Here is an 18,104-nt window from a genome sequence, read left to right as displayed (position 1 = left end):
TTGTCACATACAAAACCAGGTAGTAAAATCACCTTGTTCCAACATCAGGCACAGGGGAAAAAAAACCAAACAAACACACACGCAATGATCAACTCTCAGGGTCATCAGTGAAGTTGTAAAAGCTGTCACCAAGGATCTGGCTTTATCTATTTTATCTTTTATGCATTAGGAATCCGATATAAATTACTTGAGTAGCATAGAGCCATTGGATCTTCCTGAAGAACTAGAACAGTGACAAAGAAAGCATTTTCCAGGTACAGTGAAGCAAGGAAGTAGTTTGTGAAAGTAGTTCAATACGCTCTCTCAAAAGTCTTGGGTTTCAACTCCGCTCTACCACTACCCTCAGATTTTATGTTGTCTTGACAAGACCAATCACAAGAGGCAAAATTGTGTATAGCTGCAAGGAGCCTCTATTTCTGGTTGCCTCCAATGATTCAATGAGCTATAAGCTCTTCCCTTTTCATCCAGAAACAATAACCACAGGGGAACAGGAGTCTGGAATCCAAATAGTATAAAAGTAAATATGTCCAGAGCACTCAACTTGCTTATTCTACTTTCCATGTTTTGTGAGTGCTCTACTTATAAGCTGAATGCTCAATGATTTGTTTTCTCTCTCTCAACCCCCACCTCCCAAAAGAAAAAAAAAAGTCAGCAAATCAAATAATATAAAAAAAAAAAAACCTTATTACAACCGAAATGCCAATATTTCTATAAATGTGTCCCAAGTTCCTATGCAAAAGAACTGAAGTCAGCCCATGAGATACTGTAATGCTTTAGTCTGTTGCAGTTCACCTAGCTTCTGGAAATTGTTTCTTTTGGTACAATAGTTCATCTCCCTCTTTCTCCAATTAACTGGACACCAATAACTATTTTCCCTTCACAACAGCCAAACGGTGTAGTATAATGCACACAAAGCCCAGAGCAAGGGTTTCCTGGCTTCCACTTCCAGATGAGCTACTGACTCTTACATTACCTTGAATAAGCCCTTCATCTTTGTTTCCTCACCCATAAAGTGAGGATCATACTTACCACAGATGGTTTGAGGACTAAAATTTGTACAGTGCTGTGGAAATAAAAAGCCGCAAGTGCCAAGTATTACCACTGTATAGAAGCATAAAAGAAAAAACTGATTATTTTAAACAAGAAGTTTATTTAAACAACAAGACGCTTTACTTGAAGGGAAAACTATCTAGGATCATTTTTTTTTCCTTTTAAGAGTAATTTACCCCTACTTAGACAGATTGCTCTACGTGTAACAGCTACGTACAAAAAAGTTATAAAATCGTCCTTGGTTTTACAATGATAAAAGAAAAACATTGAAATTATCCAATCAAACAAGGTATGCAAGGTTTTGTTTTTAAACAGTGAGAGCAAAATAACTTACTGGAATATAAAGATAAAAGTTGAAGGAGCATGCCACTAATGGAGAAAAGGGGCATTTTCACAGACCCAGTTTGTTTTTCCCACCCCATCTCCATTCCATGTTGATCAAAACATACTATTGGGCATTTAGTTAAAAAAAATATGCATTATGTCTGTGCACATACACCAGTTACTTTATGTACAATAGAAGAAATAGGGGGAAAAAAAATCAAAGAGAAAAAAAGAGAGAAACTATACTGCAGTAGTCAGGATGTGGCTGAACCAAGTCTCGTTTTCTAACTGTGAATGTGTCATCTGTGGGAGCACAGTTCTGGAGAGGAAAGAAGCAGGTTCTCTTTTTAGTAAACTCCTCCTGTCTGCTGCTGGAACACATCAATTGTATCTTCATCCTCCATTTCCAACTGTAACAGAAAATAAGAAAGATTGCTTTCAACTCAGTTAAGTTTATTAGATGCTGAAGACATCCTTTGTTTTAGATCCACCTACCAGAGCAGAACCCAAGCTTTGGGTGTTTTAGCCTGCTTCACCAGAACATGAAGTGTAAATAATGAAGCATGGTAGATAATTACTATTCTAGTAATAAGTCAGGAGTGCTGATCTTTATGTTCTAAACTCTTGCTGCCTGCTTTAAAATAGACCGCCCTATTCTTCCCCCTTCATTTTCTTGGCTCCCCTTAAAAAAAACTGCTACCTCCCATATTATGATTGTTCAAATGAACAGGATCTAAGTGGCTTCAGCAAAAGGACTAAGGGAAGCAGACTAGGATTAAGATTTCTATACCCCTAGAGCAACAAAAATCAACCACCAGCTACTGAGTACAAAAAAAGATTGAAAGACTGGCAGTTTTTAAGTATGTTGCATAATTAGCCATAAATCAAGGAGCATCACAATTCTGAGCTACAGACAATATTACTGAAGCAATTTTTTCCATCATACAACTTGTATTATAGATCAGGGGTAGGCAACCCCTGGAACAGGTGCCAGTGTGGCACACAAAGGCATTTTGCTTGGCATGAGCACCTCAAGGCAGATGGTGAGGAAGGGGCTGGGGCTTTGCTGCCACAACAATTAGGCCCCCTCACGGCCTCACCCCTGGCATACCAGCATCTTACAAGTTGAGGTTGTGGGTGTTTTTGGCACCCTGCCCAAAAATCATTGCTGACCCCTGCTGTAGACAGACACCCAACTGATGATTTAGCCTCAACATGGCTTTCTCCATGTGTGCTGTGAGTTGCGTGTAACCTTAATTCCCAACAGTCAGGTTCAACCAAAGGTCCAAATGCAACAGCTAAAGGAGGTATAATTCTTCAGACCAGGCATCTGAAGACTGCCCCTTTGACAACACTGACAAAATTGTTCGTGCCCCTCATTTATCATGGGATGGCATTTTGAAAGCATAAACTTTGCACTGGAACTGCACACTGGTCAGTCACTCATGCCAACTACACAGCCCACTATAGAAAGACATCCTTGACAATCACCACTAATTACTGCCGCAATTAACCCGCATCCTGATGTTTTAACCAGTTTCCATGCACCACCATGTTAAACCTTCAGTCAATTCAACCTGGAAAACATCCAGTGATTTTTATATCAGAGACACTAGAGATAAAACTAGAGATGCTGGAAAATCTTCAGATTTCCTTGTCTAGCATTACAAGTAGAACCTGTGCTAGCATCAACCTGGCAGATCAACACGTTTAGCTATAAAATGTAAAAGGCAAATGAATGTGCATCCTATTACTGGACAACTCCAACACTTCTCTGTCAGGATCATGAAGCCATGACAGTCTATAATGCACAGAACTCCCTCACAAGGCTCAGATCTCAGCTGTAGTTGTACACCGTTACCTTACTTTGCTCTGAGGTGGTAAAAGTTCAGTAGTCTAGATGTAGCATTAAGTACTATTCCCAACAAATCTGAACTAATTCCTGAGTGAATCTTAGGTTATGACAAGTGATCAAGCTCTATCACTGAAGTATTTAGCTAGACAAATGCTTCTGTTAAACAGATATATCAGTTCCTGAGCTAAGCTTTAAATACAATTTTTACCTGTGCCGGTGTGTCTGTTTCATTAATTGGCTGCCCATCAAACCGGAATCTGATTTGCCTCATTGACAAACCCTGGATAAGAACGAACACAAAGTAAAATAAATGACTTGTTAAAACACTCCTCAGAATGTGTTCCAATATGTAACTGGAACTGCACCTTGACTCAGAATAGAAAACCAATCATCCACAGTTCATACCAGAGTTTTCTTACTTTTCTCATAAACCAGTTTCAGAGCTCCCAGACCAATTGCTGTGATTTACAGTAGTAGGTTGTGTGTTACAAGTTGCAATTTAGTTGTTAGAACATAAAACAGTGCCCCTACTGACAAATGGCCCCACAAAGCCCATCTGAAGGGCAGAAGTCAACATGAATTTCTTCACAAGAATATTTAATATTCAATAATACAGTTTAAAAAAAAGTTAGAACTAGCACTTTGTGTATCAGGTGTCATCATCAGAACAGCAACAACCCTACCCACAAAAAGGAAACACGGCTTCCTAGTTTTCCCCAAAAGTTGATATTGGCCTATTAGTCCAAAGCAATTCAAGAAGTAACCAATTAATCCTAAAGGTAACTTCTTGAACACATAGGTAACAACTCACTAATTTACAGTTAGGTTTCAAAGGAGTCGATGGAACCATCTTGCTTCAGAGGAAATCTTCCAAATAAAATATATTACAAATCAGAGTAAAAAAAACAGAATTCAAATTCCTGTCACATTTTGCCGATTCTCCCATTTCCAAAAAATGTTACCAGACCAACTGAGAAAGAACAGCAGTTAAAAAATGCCCAGCTAATTAGTAATAGTTCTGGGCATTAACATAAGCTTGAAGTTTGTAAACATTACTTCAAAGGCACTTTAGCTCTGACCTCTCAGCTCTTCTACTGGCTTTCTAAAGAGAAGGGAAGATTAAGGATGAGGACATACAGCATACTCATTGTGTCTACCACAACCTTAGTCTATTGTAAGGAGCAAGTAAGTCTAGCTCTTCCAAGCTCCTGCCGGGGAGTTCTTGCAAATTCTATGATAAACCTTGACCACTAGGTGGCAGAGGTGCCCATTTTCATTGAGCAAAGAACTAGGGAGGTTCATGCCAACCATGGGAGCAGAAACACAACAGGTACCACTGTATATTTACTCCTCATTTTCCAAGGTAACTACATCCCAAAATGAAGCAATTTACACGGATACAAAGCTGTGCATCCTGTTTCTGCTGTTTGCTCTGCAATAAATGTGCTGTGTGTCCACATCCTAAGCAATTTGCCCAAGGATAGTTAGTGGCAGAACTAAGACCAGAACTCCCGTCTCAATTCCAAGCTCTATCCCCTGCCTAGCTTGTGAATGTACAACAAGTATTTTTTTATTTTTCAATTACATTGTGTGTAGCAGACCACGGTGAACAGCAAAACCCTTACTTTGCCACATAAATGAGAAACAAAATTGTAGTGTCACGAATAGGTCCAGATGTCAGGAACGAAGTTTTAGCAAGAGTATTTAAGTGAATAAAAACCTATGGTTTATAGCAAAACAAAATCTCACCAGTAAGGCCAAATCTCACACCAAGGAACAAAATAAGTTCTGGCACGTTCACCCATGACACTGTCTTAATATAACGCAAGTATGTAGGTGACTAAGCCTCACAGAGGCAACACAACCCACTTCTGCACAGCAGAATGTTTCAGGCACGAGTGTTTAAAAGGCTGAATGTTGTAGACACAACTTGTTCAGCTCTGGGGATGCTACTCTAAACTGCCAATCTCTTTAGAAAGAGACTTCCTGTTGCCAGGTTACTGAAGAGGGGTATTTGAAAGGAAGAATTAGACAGATGGAAAAAAAACTGGAGATTTCATCAAAAAGAATATATACCATCTCTCTAACAGCATGCATCTTACATTATATAGTCTTAAAAAAATTTAAAAGAAAAAAAGTGTTATTTTGCAGATTCCTAGCAATTGTGCATGCATCTCAACACGGATCCTGACTGGCATTCACTGAAGTGCTTTTCCAACCTCAGGAAGACATGGCTCTTAATGCATATCATTCAGTATACTAAAAACAAGTTTCAGTAATGCAAAATCTTCACCCACATTGAGTCAGAACTTTAAACTAAACTCTTTATTTACATTTCATATTTAACATATATCATGCACAACTTCCACTCTACACCACCTAGTTTACATTTCTCTTAAAAGCCTGTTTTTGTTAAGCTTTGCTTTTTTAAGCTAGAGTTTAACCAGGGTCTACCTTGTACACATCAGAAGAGTCTGATTTTTAGAGGTGCTGAACACTCACAGTACCCAATGAGTCAAAAGGAAGCTGTGGGTTTTAAGTATATTAAGGTATACTTCCACAATATAATTAATATTTGGTGCCTAATCAGTTAACAGCCCAGTTCAAAAATATGGCCTTTGTCGTGTGGGCTTTTGCTTCTTAATTTAGCAACACTTTGAATGCTGGCTTATTTAAAACTTGATTTCTGCTAATTGCAAAAGGTGTCTAAACCTTACTACTCATGGATTTTCATGGGTTAAGCACTCTCGCACCAGTTTTATTTTTAAAGTATTTAAACAAACACAAACACAGCAACCATGTTATGTTGACTAACCTGAGTGTCCATGATACTTTCCATTTATATCGCATCACCTTTCATCCAAGAATCTCACAACATTTTTCAAACAGTTCATTAATCTTCACAAAATCCCATGAAGATGGTGTTTGTGTTTACACTTGGGAAACCCGAGGGTCAAATGACTTACCTAAGCTAACGAGAGTCTGAGAGTGAGCTGCACAAAAGGAATCCAGACCGTCACAAACGTTCTCTTGTCTATTCCCATCACACTTCTCAGAGTGATTGAACTCTTAGATTAGGTCTGGACTAGACATGGTTTTTTAATAAGAATCCCAATTTGTGGTCCATGTGCAATTTCTGCTAAACTGGAACCAGCATAACCCAAAACATGACTGCTATTATATCCAAATGAAGATCCCTTGTACTGGTCTGGCCTACCCTTTTTCTGGAGTGCCTAACAACGTTAGTATAACTGCTCATGCAGGGATGGGAAGGATTATACCAGTTTAACCTGGTAAGAAACAAGCCCTTAGATTCATTTACTACACTTAAAAATTCCTGTTGAAGGGCTTTTAAAAAAAATAGACATCCATGAGAAAGTTCTGGGCAATGTCACAAAAAAAGTTTTTCTTCAACTGCTGCTGCAAAAAAGTGTTATTGCAACACTCCTTCTGCAACATTATGTTCAAACTCCCTTCTTTTAAATATCTTGAGGCAGGTTAGGTACAGTTGCTTGCATGCTACCAAAATGCTTGCCGCTTTCTTTTTGCAAACTGGAAGGGGGTGATCAGGACAACTAATCCCCTAGAAATAAACCAAACCTTATCACAAAATGTGCGTGTTGCTTCCCAAGCCCATCATCACACAGCTTCAAAAAATCCAAAGAAATCCATGATCAGCTGGTTGCTTCTTTATCTCGCTCAAGCCAGCAAAGCCAAGCTAATAGTCAGATGTCTTTTAAATTTAGATCCAGAACAAACAAACAAAAATCCTTATTGCTGTACAACTACCTATCGTATTTTCTCTTGAAAGTCCTTGCCCCACCCTCTCCAGACTGATTTTGGGGTAGAAGCATCAACAGCCCTCAGACTAACCAGAGCTGCAAAGATAACAATTAATCTTTATGTCACTCACTTTCTGCTCTACCCTTCCCTGCCACCTACTTTGTAACAGACCCTTGGAAACAAGACATCACTCACAACGTGATGAGAGGTGTTAAAAAATACACGAGATTTTGATAAAAACATATTTACACTGTGGTAAGACTTTACTGTCCTCATCCATCTTATGCAGATGACCCTTCCAACAGACATTGCTTCTTCTAGTGTTCATGCAAGAACCATACCTGTCGTTCACAATAGGCTTTCATTAGTTTACTAAGTGGTGTATGCCTCTTAATCTTAAACTGCACCACAGACCCATCTTGCCCTGCCACCTTCAGATTAATGTGGTCGTTGTTTTCGGTCTTCACGCCTTCCTGTTTAGGGGCAGGGGGAAAAAAAACAAGAGAGAGAAAAGAGGCATGATTTTAAAAGAAGTGATGAATTCCTGCCGAGGGGGAAAACAACAAAAGGGGGGGGCAAAAGAGGCACAATTTTAAAAGAAGCGATGAGTTCTCATCAAGAGGGGAAAAAGACCCAACAAGAGAAGAAAACAAAATTTAAAAAAGGGATGATTTCTCTTTTTTTAAAGCAATGAAACAAGGTAGCGTTTTCGGTGGAGGGGGGCAGTCAAGCGAGAACACGATGCTGTCCCAGAAGCCGACAAAACCCCGCTTTCGCCCTGCCCTCGCCTGGAGGGATGTGCTGGCCTGGATGGTCCCCAAATTATGCAAGAGGCGGCGGTGAGTTTCGTGGGAGCGGGATCCAGCGCGCCCCCTCGCGCGCCCTGCGAGGCGGGAAGGCGCAGGGGCCCTGCGGGCGCCCCGCGGGAAGGGGACGGGGACCCAGGCCGCGGCGGGAGGCCGGCCCGGGCCTGGCGCGCGGGGGCAGGAAAATGGCGCGCAGCCGGGGCCGGGCCCCGCTCACCTTGGGCTTCTCGTCGGCCATGGCGGGGTGGGCGCGGGCGGGGCCGCTCGGAGCGCTGCACAACGGGCGCGGGGGGAACCGAGGCCGGAGCTGGGCCTGAAGCTGGGGCCGGGACGAGCGCGACGGCGACGAGGAAGGAGCGAGGAGGCGGCGGCGGCAGCGGGGAGAGAGGCCAACGGAGCGCGCACGCACTGCCGCGGGGCCGCGCCTTAGCCTGCGTGCGCGCACCCGCGCCGCCCCCCAGCCCCGTCCCCCATTGGGCCCCGGCCGGCGGGAGCGCGCCCCCGCCCTTACATAACGCGCGGCCCGGCCGGCGTGCGCGCTCCCCAGCCCTGCCGCCGCCGTGCGTGCGCGCCCCCGCCCCCTGGCCGCGCCGCGCGGAGGGTATTGTCCTTCGCAAAATGGCCGCCGCCCCCCCCCGCGGCGCGTGCCCGCGCGGCTGCGCGCCCGCCTCGTCCAACCCGGGGCCCCTGGCGGCCCCTCCACCCCCCCAACACCCACCCGCCCGCCGCGCTCCCTGCGGCCGGACCTCCCCGCGCCTGCCTGCGGCCCCATGGGCACCGGTGTCTGCAGGGCTCCTGGCAACATCACTCTGCCCACGCTGGCCTGCCTTGCAGGCTCCTCATAGGGGCCCCCCTCATGGCCCTTGCTTGCCCCCTCCCAGCCATCGCTTGCCCCCATCATGGCCCCCACCTGCCCCCCTCCCCCCACACACAGCCCTCAAACTCCTTCCTTGCTGCCCCAGCCCCACAACTCCCCCCGCCATATACCCTCCTCAGGATGGTCACTATCACTTTGGGGCAAAACCCCGGTCTCATCTGCCCTGCAGGCTCACCCGCCAGCTGTAGCCAGTAGGGCTGGGACGGCAAAGCCCCTGCCTGGCATCATCCCTGTGCTCTTATTTATTATTAAGACTCGCGGCTTCACTCCTCTCCCCACAGGCTGTGAAGCTGCATGACATGTTCCACGTGGGATGCCTATGGGGGGGGGTTCAATGGAACGTGGGTGTTAGGGATGCAGCCTCGAAATCCTAAACCTTAAACGCCACAGGCTGCAAGGGGGAGAGAAAAGGGGGGAAATCCCTGGTCATACCCCATTCGCTTCCCCCTTTCTGCACCCACTCTACCACTGCGATACAGGAGACTGGGCAAGATGGACTTACAGGTTCACCCAGTAAATAGCATTTCTCACGGGTTATGTACATGTTGCAGAAAGCTGATATTTGTCCCGTGGCGTTCCAGGCATAAAGAGAAGTTAGCTACGTTAGTCTGAAATCAAGTAGATGACAGGGTAGATTAGCACTTTACAGACTATCCAAAATGTGTAATTATATATATGGGAGAGGAGAGGATTTCTTATGGTGGTAGCTTTTATGTTGGGATAGAGTTTGACAAGCTTTTGAACGCTTGATAGTCTTCATCAGGTCCCACCAAAACAAGCCAAGCACAGCATGTGGAGAGAGAGAGAGAGAGAGATTGCACATGAGCAAGCACAAGCTATATATTTTCGGTACAAGTCAATATTGTCATAAAGTGTACAAAGCTTCCACTAAAGTCACCAAGGTATATCCCACATATAAGCCCAAAGGCAATGTTTGCCTGTAAAAGTTAATGTGGAGATAATGCAGGAATATAACGGCAGCTGAAGTTTGTTTTGCAGGTCCTTCAAGTGGGCAAGAAGGCAACACTGCACCTGAAAAACAGTCCGATAATAAGAGACTTACTGAAACTAACCCAAAGCAGGCACTTGCCATGATGACTTCTTCTCCTTGTTTGATTTCTTCAAGCATCAACAGCCCTACTTAAAAGAAAAAAAAGTCACCAATCCACTCACACACTTTGGAGAACCAGTGAGTCTTTCTCCATAATTTAATCTGCCTAGGTTCAGAAACCTCACGCTAACAGTTGAAACCAATGCCATTTAAAAGCCTATAAAATAATTAACCCCACAGTTGTGGAAGAACCATTGAATTGACGTTAGTAGGTCTGAAAGCTTCAGCAGGTGGGCTAGGCCAGCTGTATAGATTCCATCAAAGCTGGTCTTGAGCCTTTATAGCTTGGGTATTACTAGGGCAGCTTGTCCCCTTTGTATTGCACTTTGGTTGTACACACATGGTTTCATAGGAAGGAAAATAACCCAACTGTTTGCATATTTTAATGCCAAAAATGCACCTTCCACATCCCTATAGGAGCAGAAACACAACAACTGAAAACGACCAAACTGAAATAGTAAAGTTGCTCAATGTCAACTGAAGAGAACTCGTATTCGCCTGCTGAACTCAGACTTTCCTTTTCATCCCCCATCAGGAATTCTGCTCCCCTTCCTTTCCTTGTCTTTTGCTATGGCTTTCCCTCCCTAATGCTACCCCATTTCTCTAAGGCCACATAAACGGCCTTTACAAAGATTTGTCTGCAAGTTGAAACCTCGCTCCTACCAGGATTTGAGATCTTGTTGGAAATCAAATTTTCACAGCTAATCGTATGAATATCATACAGTTGCAACTTTACAAGAGGGGCTTAGCTCGGCCTGTGAACTGATTGATTGGGTTCCTGCCACTGAAGACAGGTAATTAATTCTCCTTGCGCAGTTTCTCTGTAGTCCAGCCTCTCATGAACTGTAACATTTACGCTCTGTTTCCCAGCACTGGAACTTGGAACCTAATCCCAAATTCCAACGAAACTTCTAATTGTAACATCCTGCCCCTACTTTTCAAGGGGGCCAGGATAACTTGGTCACACCACATAGAGGAAAGAATACAATGTATTTGAAAATAAGTAGCATAGTAATCATACCTACAGGTTAGGGAACTCCCCTCTTGTCAGCACGGAGGTGGAAAAGGATCTGGGGGTCATCATTGACTCCAAGATGAACATGGGCCGGCAGTCTGGGAAGCAGTCAGGAAGGCCAAACGCACCTTGTCATGCATCCACAGATGCATCTCGAGCAGGTCCAGGGAGGTGACCCTCCCCCTCTATGCGGCACTGGTCATGCCAGTTCTGGGCACAGTACTCCAGTGGCACTACGGCCGGTGGGTGCCAGTTCTGGGCACCACACTTCAAGAGGGATGTCAACAGCATGGAGAGGGTCCAGAGGTGGGCCACTCGTATGATCAGGGGACAACAGGGCAGGCCCTATGGGGAGAGGCTACGGGACCTGAACCTGTTCAGCCTCCAAAAGAGAAGGCTGAGGGGGGACCTTGTGGCCTGTTATAAACTGGTCAGGGGGGATCAGCAGGCATTGGGGGAGTCCCTGTTCCCCCAAGCACCGCCAGAAGTGACCAGGAATAACGGTCACAAGCTGGCAGAGGGTAGGTTTAAGTTAGATATCAGGAGGCGTGACTTCACGGTCAAGGCGGCTAGGGTCTGGAACCAACTTCCAAGAGAAGTGGTGCAGGCTCCTACCCTGGGGGTGTTTAAGAGGAGGTTAGATGAACATCTTGCTGGGGTCGTTTGACCCCAGTACTCTTTCCTGCCATGGCAGGGGGTCGAACTAGATGATCTGCTCAGGTCCCTTCCGACCCTAGAAACTATGTCTCCTTGCGACACAAAACCAACTTTTCACACACATGGATGATTCAGCAGTTGTTTCCCAGCTTGACTTCTATTATGTTCTCGGATGACTATCAAAGAGGACTTCTTAAATAAGCCTCTCCCTTTTGACGTGACATACATTTTACCATTCAAATTACGGTGCTCCTACTTATTTCATAGTTTCATAGTTAGTTTCATAGTTTGTAGGGTCGGAAGGGACCTGAGCAGATCATCTAGTCCGGCCCCCTGCCATGGCAGGAAAGAGTACTGGGGTCAAATGACCCCAGCTAGATGTTCATCTAACCTCCTCTTAAACACCCCCAGGGCAGGAGCCTGCACCACTTCTCTTGGAAGCTGGTTCCAGACCCTAGCCGCCCTGACCGTGAAGTAGCGCCTCCTGATATCTAACCTAAACCTACCCTCTGCCAGCTTGTGACCGTTATTCCTGGTCACTCCTGGCGGTGCTCGGGGAAACAGTGACTTCCCCAGTGCCTGCTGATCCCCCCTGACTAGTTTGTAACAGGCCACAAGATCCCCCCTCAGCCTTCTCTTTTGGAGGCTGAACAGGTTCAGGTCCCGCAGCCTGTCCTCATAGGGCCTGCCCTGTTGTCCCCTGATCATACGAGTGGCCTCCTCTGGACCCTCTCGATGCCGTCGACATCCCTCTTGAAGTGTGATGCCCAGACCTGGACGCAGTACTCCAGCTGTGGCCTGACCAGTGCCGCATAGAGGGGGAGGATCACCTCCTTGGACCTGCTCGAGATGCATCTGTGGATGCATGCCAAGGTGCGGTTGGCCTTCCTTACTGCTTCTCCACACTGCCGGCCCATGTTCATCTTGGAGTCAATGATCACTCCCAGATCCCTTTCCGCCTCCGTGCTGACAAGAGGGGAGTTCCCTAACCTGTAGGTATGGTGCCGGTTGTTCCTCCCGAGGTGCATCACCTTGCGCTTGTCTGTGTTGAAACCCATCCTATTCTCCTCCACCCACCCTTGTAACCTGTCTAGGTCAGACTGTAGCCTGTTGCATCCTGTCCACGTCCCCGCACATCTTTGTGTCATCAGCAAATTTGAACAGGGTGCTTTTTACCCCCTCATCCAAATCACTGATGAAGATGTTGAACAGTGCGGGCCCGAGGACCGAGCCCTGCGGGACCCCACTGCCCACGTCCTTCCAGGTTGAGAAGGACCCATCCACCACCACCCTCTGGGTGCGCCCTCCAGCCAGTTGGCGACCCATTTGACTGTGTGGGTGTCTACACCACAGCCCCCAGTTTCTTAATGAGAACAGGGTGAGAGACAGTGTCAAAAGCCTTCCGGAAGTCCAGGAAGACTATATCCACTGCTACCCCTGCATCTAATGATCTGGTGACCTGATCATAAAAGGCCACCAGGTTGGTCTGACAGGACCTGCCACTGATGAACCCATGTTGGTTGCCCCTAAGCATGCAGTCTCCTGCTGGCCCCTTCTGGATGTGTGCCAGCATAATTTTCTCGAACAGCTTGCCTAGGATCGAGGTGAGACTAACCGGCCTATAGTTTCCCGGGTCTTCCTTCCTGCCTTTTTTGAAGATGGGGACCACGTTGGCCCTCTTCCAGTCCTCTGGTACCTCACCAGAGCACCACAAGTGCTCGTAAAGTTGTGCCAGGGGACTTGCAATGACCTCGGCCAGTTCCTTTAGAACTCTAGGGTGGAGATCATCCGGTCCGGCTGACTTGAATACGTCCAACCCCTCCAGAAGCTCCCTAACTAAATCCTCGCTAACCCGTGGCCCAGGTGTGCCTCCCCCGGGGCCCGAGGGGAGCCCAGCAGAGAGGTGGCTGGGCAAGTTCCTAAAAGGCAAGATAAACAAATAGCTAGTAATTAGAGACATCCATGATATGGGCTCCTGGTATGGAAACACATTGTACCAGAACAACATTCTGATCTGCAACCTCCTCTTATCTCTTTTTCAGTTCTGGCCTGCTTGTGGCCAGAGACACTATACTTTCTGGTGATTTTGTGACAGATAAATGTCCTCTAAGAACTGTTTTGAGTTCATTCCAAAGTTTTAACTTGAACAGATGCTTGATTTACAGGAACAACAGTAATTGTTTCTAACCTAACATGCACATTACTCTGCTCTTTGCATGCAAGTGGATGGACCTTCTCACTTTTGGGTTTCTTCCAAGAGTGTCATAGTTTGTTTCCAGAACACATTCTATCTGAGCGACTCTCCCATCTGCAGAAGATGGCTGGGCAGGACTAGCGCCAAAGCCCAGCACCACCTCTGTAACAGCTGTTTGAGAAGTGGGAACATATGGGGGAGTAAGAAAAGGAGCTTTCTTAAAATAATCAAAGGTGCTATATTCTTCCATGTAGTATGCAGCTTATTTAAACAGGGCTTAAAACATGTGAAGGCCATTACAGATCAAAAGACATGCAAAACTATCTTACATGCTATTTATAGAAATAATGCAAATAGCCATTGTAGCAAACACTGTGTGAAGCGTGTCACAAAATGGAGATGACTTGATAGTGCCACAAGACATTTTTGCGTTTTAAACATAGGTTGTCTACTTTCTCATTGCCCACTCCTTCCTTCTTATTTGATCTCTTTTTAGTATTTACAACCTGTCCATACAGGGGAATTCTTTAGGGCATATCTGAAAGAAGAGGGTTGAACTAATGCTTCCTGTCTGAGAATAGAATGGGAGATTTAAAGATAGAAGCAGCATTACATGGAAGACATATCAAGGTGGGTACTGTTAGTGGAATAAAGGATTTGAAGGCAGATATGAAAAGAAATTGGATCTTAAATATATCAGCTTTCATGTTTCCTGTATTACAAGTATATAAAAACAAGCTAAAAAACAATTTCAGCGATGATGTTTGCCCCAAGTCTTGCTACCAACTATGCATGTTCATGAACATTACTTACAAAAAATAAGTAAACAGGGCATCTACACAGCAACAGGGAAAGTTAATTATATAGGAGCAACAGCCAAACTGACTAGATATCAAGTGCTGTTTCAAGTCAAATGATAAAAATGGGAAGAGATGACACATCTCTAAGTTTATTACTGAGAATTTAGGGATTACTAGTGAGAGACCATTCAAAAACTGCAGACATAAGTGTTGGTTGTCACCATTTCTGAAAGCAAGCAGCTTCTCTTAAGAGCATAGGTAAATATGCACCTTCCTACTCAGCAGACCTGTTACCTTTGTGTCCTTGTCTACTCACAATAATGAAAACAAGGGGCTTTTGCTCCCATCTGTCCTGTCAAACTGCCATAGCTCAAGGAGAAATGAGCTGGATTCCTTTTTTAGCTATCACCAGCAGACTGCATGTTCCAGTCACAGGACCTCCTTTCTTACATCTGTGCAAAGGGGTTGCAGAGGTATAATCCAGCGCATGTTTAGATGATATCACAGTTGCCCAGACATACCCGAGGGCAGACATTAATTATAAAATCCTTGTTAGCGGTGATGATGAAAATGCCAGATGCAGAACTACTAGACTTTCTAGCGCTAAACTTGCAGTGCTGGTAGTTATAAAAAGCAAACAAACATGCATGTACTTGTAAAAGAAGCAGATCTGACCCAGGAGTTTGAGAGACAATAGATGTGAGACTGCACAACACCATTCTGTATAGGATCATGTTTCAGAGCAGACCTTAACACTACATGTCTTTAGTCAAAATGCAGCCATATTCACTTGCTAACATGGAAAAGTTAAACACAGTATATGCACCTCTGCACAGGCAAATCTAGGGCATGTATTCCACCCTCATTTTCCTGCATCACTGTTTCTCTTGACACTGTCTGCCCTACTCTTGTCCTCCTCTGTTTCCCTTTCCACTTTTCTAGTTGCTCCTTCTGCAGATGCTCTTCCATATGTCCCATTCTTGGCCCTTCTTCTCTTTCACTCCTTGAATGACCTCGTCTACCCAGTTTCAAATTACACTGATGACTTGCATGCAATCCTACCTCCTCATGTCTTACCTGACTCCCTCCATCTGATCTGCACTTCAGTCCCTCTCTGTCAGTTACTTCTTGATCTCTCACTATCAACTAAAAGCCATCACAGTTAAGCTTGCCTCTGTCATTAAGATAGCAACACCCTCCAGATTCCTAAGGACAGTTAACAGGAGAAAGAGGAGGAGGAATGCACATTTTTTGTCTCTTTCCTTGTCCCTCGATCTGCATGTCCATCTTTCCCCATGACATTTCTGAGATCATTTTGCTCGAAATAGCTAAGACTCTTGTTCAGGCTTTCATTATCTCCCAGCCTGATTTTTCTTCTCTGGATCCTCCAAAACCCACATGCCCATATAGGCCCCTACTGTTGAAATCACCTCCCTACTCATCTCTCTGACCACATTCCTCACCCCTCCTTAAATCTTTCCCTTGGTTACCTGTTTTAATTGCCTCAAGGTCAATTTTCTTGTTCTCGCTATCAAGGCTCTTTCACATCCATCTCTCCATACTTACCTGCTTTGTGCACAGCTCTTCTGCTCTTGCAATTGTTTCAACATACACTCTGCTTCTTTCTCCAGCAAACATTTCTGCACTTTCTTTTGGCCAACTCCAGACCTGGAACACTCTGCTGAAACTGGTCCATATCAGCAGTACCTGTTTTAGTGTGCCACTGAATCTCCCCTGGAAAGTTAATAGTTACAAATGATTTAAAGCTGGTACCACATGCCTTCAACTCATTACATGTATTGCATGCTAAGATTCTCTATGAATTTCTTATCTAATTTACATGAATAATCTCTATTTTTTTTAAACAAGGACATTTAGGGGGAAAAGTTACAATAGTATAGGGTATAGATTGGTAATTTAAAGGTAAAACATATCACAGGGATGTTTTAATTTTAAACTCAGGATATTCTAAACCAGGTTAACTTTGTTCCCCAATGAAACCATGAAACGAAAAAAATGTGCCTTTAAAAATTAGTTTAATCCAATCTGTGACTGCATACACCCTCCATATCATCATATAGCTATTGCATCGTGTCACTACAAGATGGAAGTGAAGTTGTTCATTTCCACATGCAGATGGTTTAGCAATTAAACACTCTCACTATGAGCAATAAATACTCACTTTATCGGCAAATGTACAAGTTCTGCTATCACATGGCTCAACTCATCTGCACATATGGGTGATGGTATCTTGATACTGCCAAACAATATACAAAAAGGCAACAAAATGCCTTCGTGCTACACCTGCATGTTTGAGTTTATGATAATGCAGCTCATACAAATTCTACATTTGAAGAGAGACATTAAAGTCTGATATTCCCTTTTTCTGGTATTATCTCATGTTCTTTCACAAAGTGATTTGTTTTCCTCCAGTGTAAATGAAAGGAAACTCTAGTCCAACCTGTTTATCTATAGAAAGACCCTCTGAAAATACGAGCATGAATTAACCCTTTGATGACAGAATAGAACAGACCCAGTGTACCCAGCAAATTGTACAGTGGGTGCCTATTAAGTGTTTGGGTAAAAACCCAACCCAGGTTTTTACTAGTAAGATATTGGTGCTAATAGCAATATTCCAAGTGTAGGGAACTAACTGATCCAACATGTCAGAGATCTCAGCTTTGTTCCTTGTATTACTGCCAAAATCCGAGAGAAAAAGGGGATCGGGGAGAACATCTAAGCTTTGCTCTGATGTCACTCTCCCTAACCCCAGCACAGTAAAATCATTGCTGTAAGAGTTGACGCATAGTTCTTTCCTGCCACAATCATGTTAATGTTCATACTATGAATGAAAGAGCTGGGAGCAATCCCATGGCCCATTAGGGACTATGGAAGACATAAATGAACAGAGAGAATTTCTGGAGGTAACACGGCCAGAAAAGTCCCTCTGAACAAGTAAAGTGCCCTTTCCTGTCCAAGTCATATGGGACTTCCAGTGGAGTACCTGAACAGGGGAAATTGGTAGGGGAAGCTGCTAAGTCACTGAAGCTATTTAGATGTGTTACTACTGCTAAGCACCAACAATATATCAAGGCCAAAAGTCTCACTGAACTTGGCAGCCCAGTGGGCTAGCGCAGTAAAGGCACACCGATCGCTAGAGTCAATAGTACACAGAGTGACATGGCTCCTGTGTGCCATTTGCCTGCCAAAGCAACTAGGTACTCATTTGAAGCTGGGTCAATTAGGGATAGCCTTTAGCAAAAGTCCAGAACAAGACTCACACTCACATCTTGGGAGCCATAGCAAGATACTTAGCTGCTATACTCCTTGACCCCACATATATTCATGATCCTCTCTGTGGACTGAGACCTTGTAGTGGTAGAGAGGCTTGTGTGTCCCAACGACCCTCAGAGCTATGTTGTATGGAGTCTTGCACTCCTGGCAGGATCACTCACGATGAACAAGCCTGAGGGGAGGTTCCACACAAACTATGGTCCAACCCGAAGTCCTCAGTTGTGATCAGGCAGGTGTTAGGATCTCAACAGCTGTAAAAACAGAAGGCGGCTGCACCAAAACGGAGGTGTCCCACCATCAGGGTTTCTCCCCTGACACTGGGTCCAGATCTCTACCTT

At 44.6% G+C, this 18,104-nt stretch overlaps 1 protein-coding gene across 1 annotated transcript; it reads right to left on the bottom strand.

The window, feature by feature from the left end:
- Nucleotides 1-1,130: 1,130 nt before the first annotated feature.
- On the bottom strand, nt 1,131-8,342 carry SUMO2 (small ubiquitin like modifier 2). The gene is made up of 4 exons (XM_090060400.1): nt 8,036-8,342; nt 7,354-7,485; nt 3,438-3,509; nt 1,131-1,784 (listed from the first exon to the last, which is right to left on the bottom strand). The coding sequence occupies exons 1-4, from the start codon at nt 8,054-8,056 to the stop codon at nt 1,722-1,724; spliced, it is 288 nt and encodes a 95-aa protein (XP_089916526.1). The 5' UTR covers nt 8,057-8,342; the 3' UTR covers nt 1,131-1,721.
- Nucleotides 8,343-18,104: the final 9,762 nt, after the last annotated feature.

The sequence above is a fragment of the Crocodylus siamensis genome, chromosome 8 (assembly GCF_052110815.1).
Source record: "Crocodylus siamensis isolate JL-2025a chromosome 8, ASM5211081v1, whole genome shotgun sequence".
NCBI lineage: Eukaryota > Metazoa > Chordata > Crocodylia > Crocodylidae > Crocodylus > Crocodylus siamensis.
This window is presented reverse-complemented; position numbering and strand designations above follow the sequence as displayed.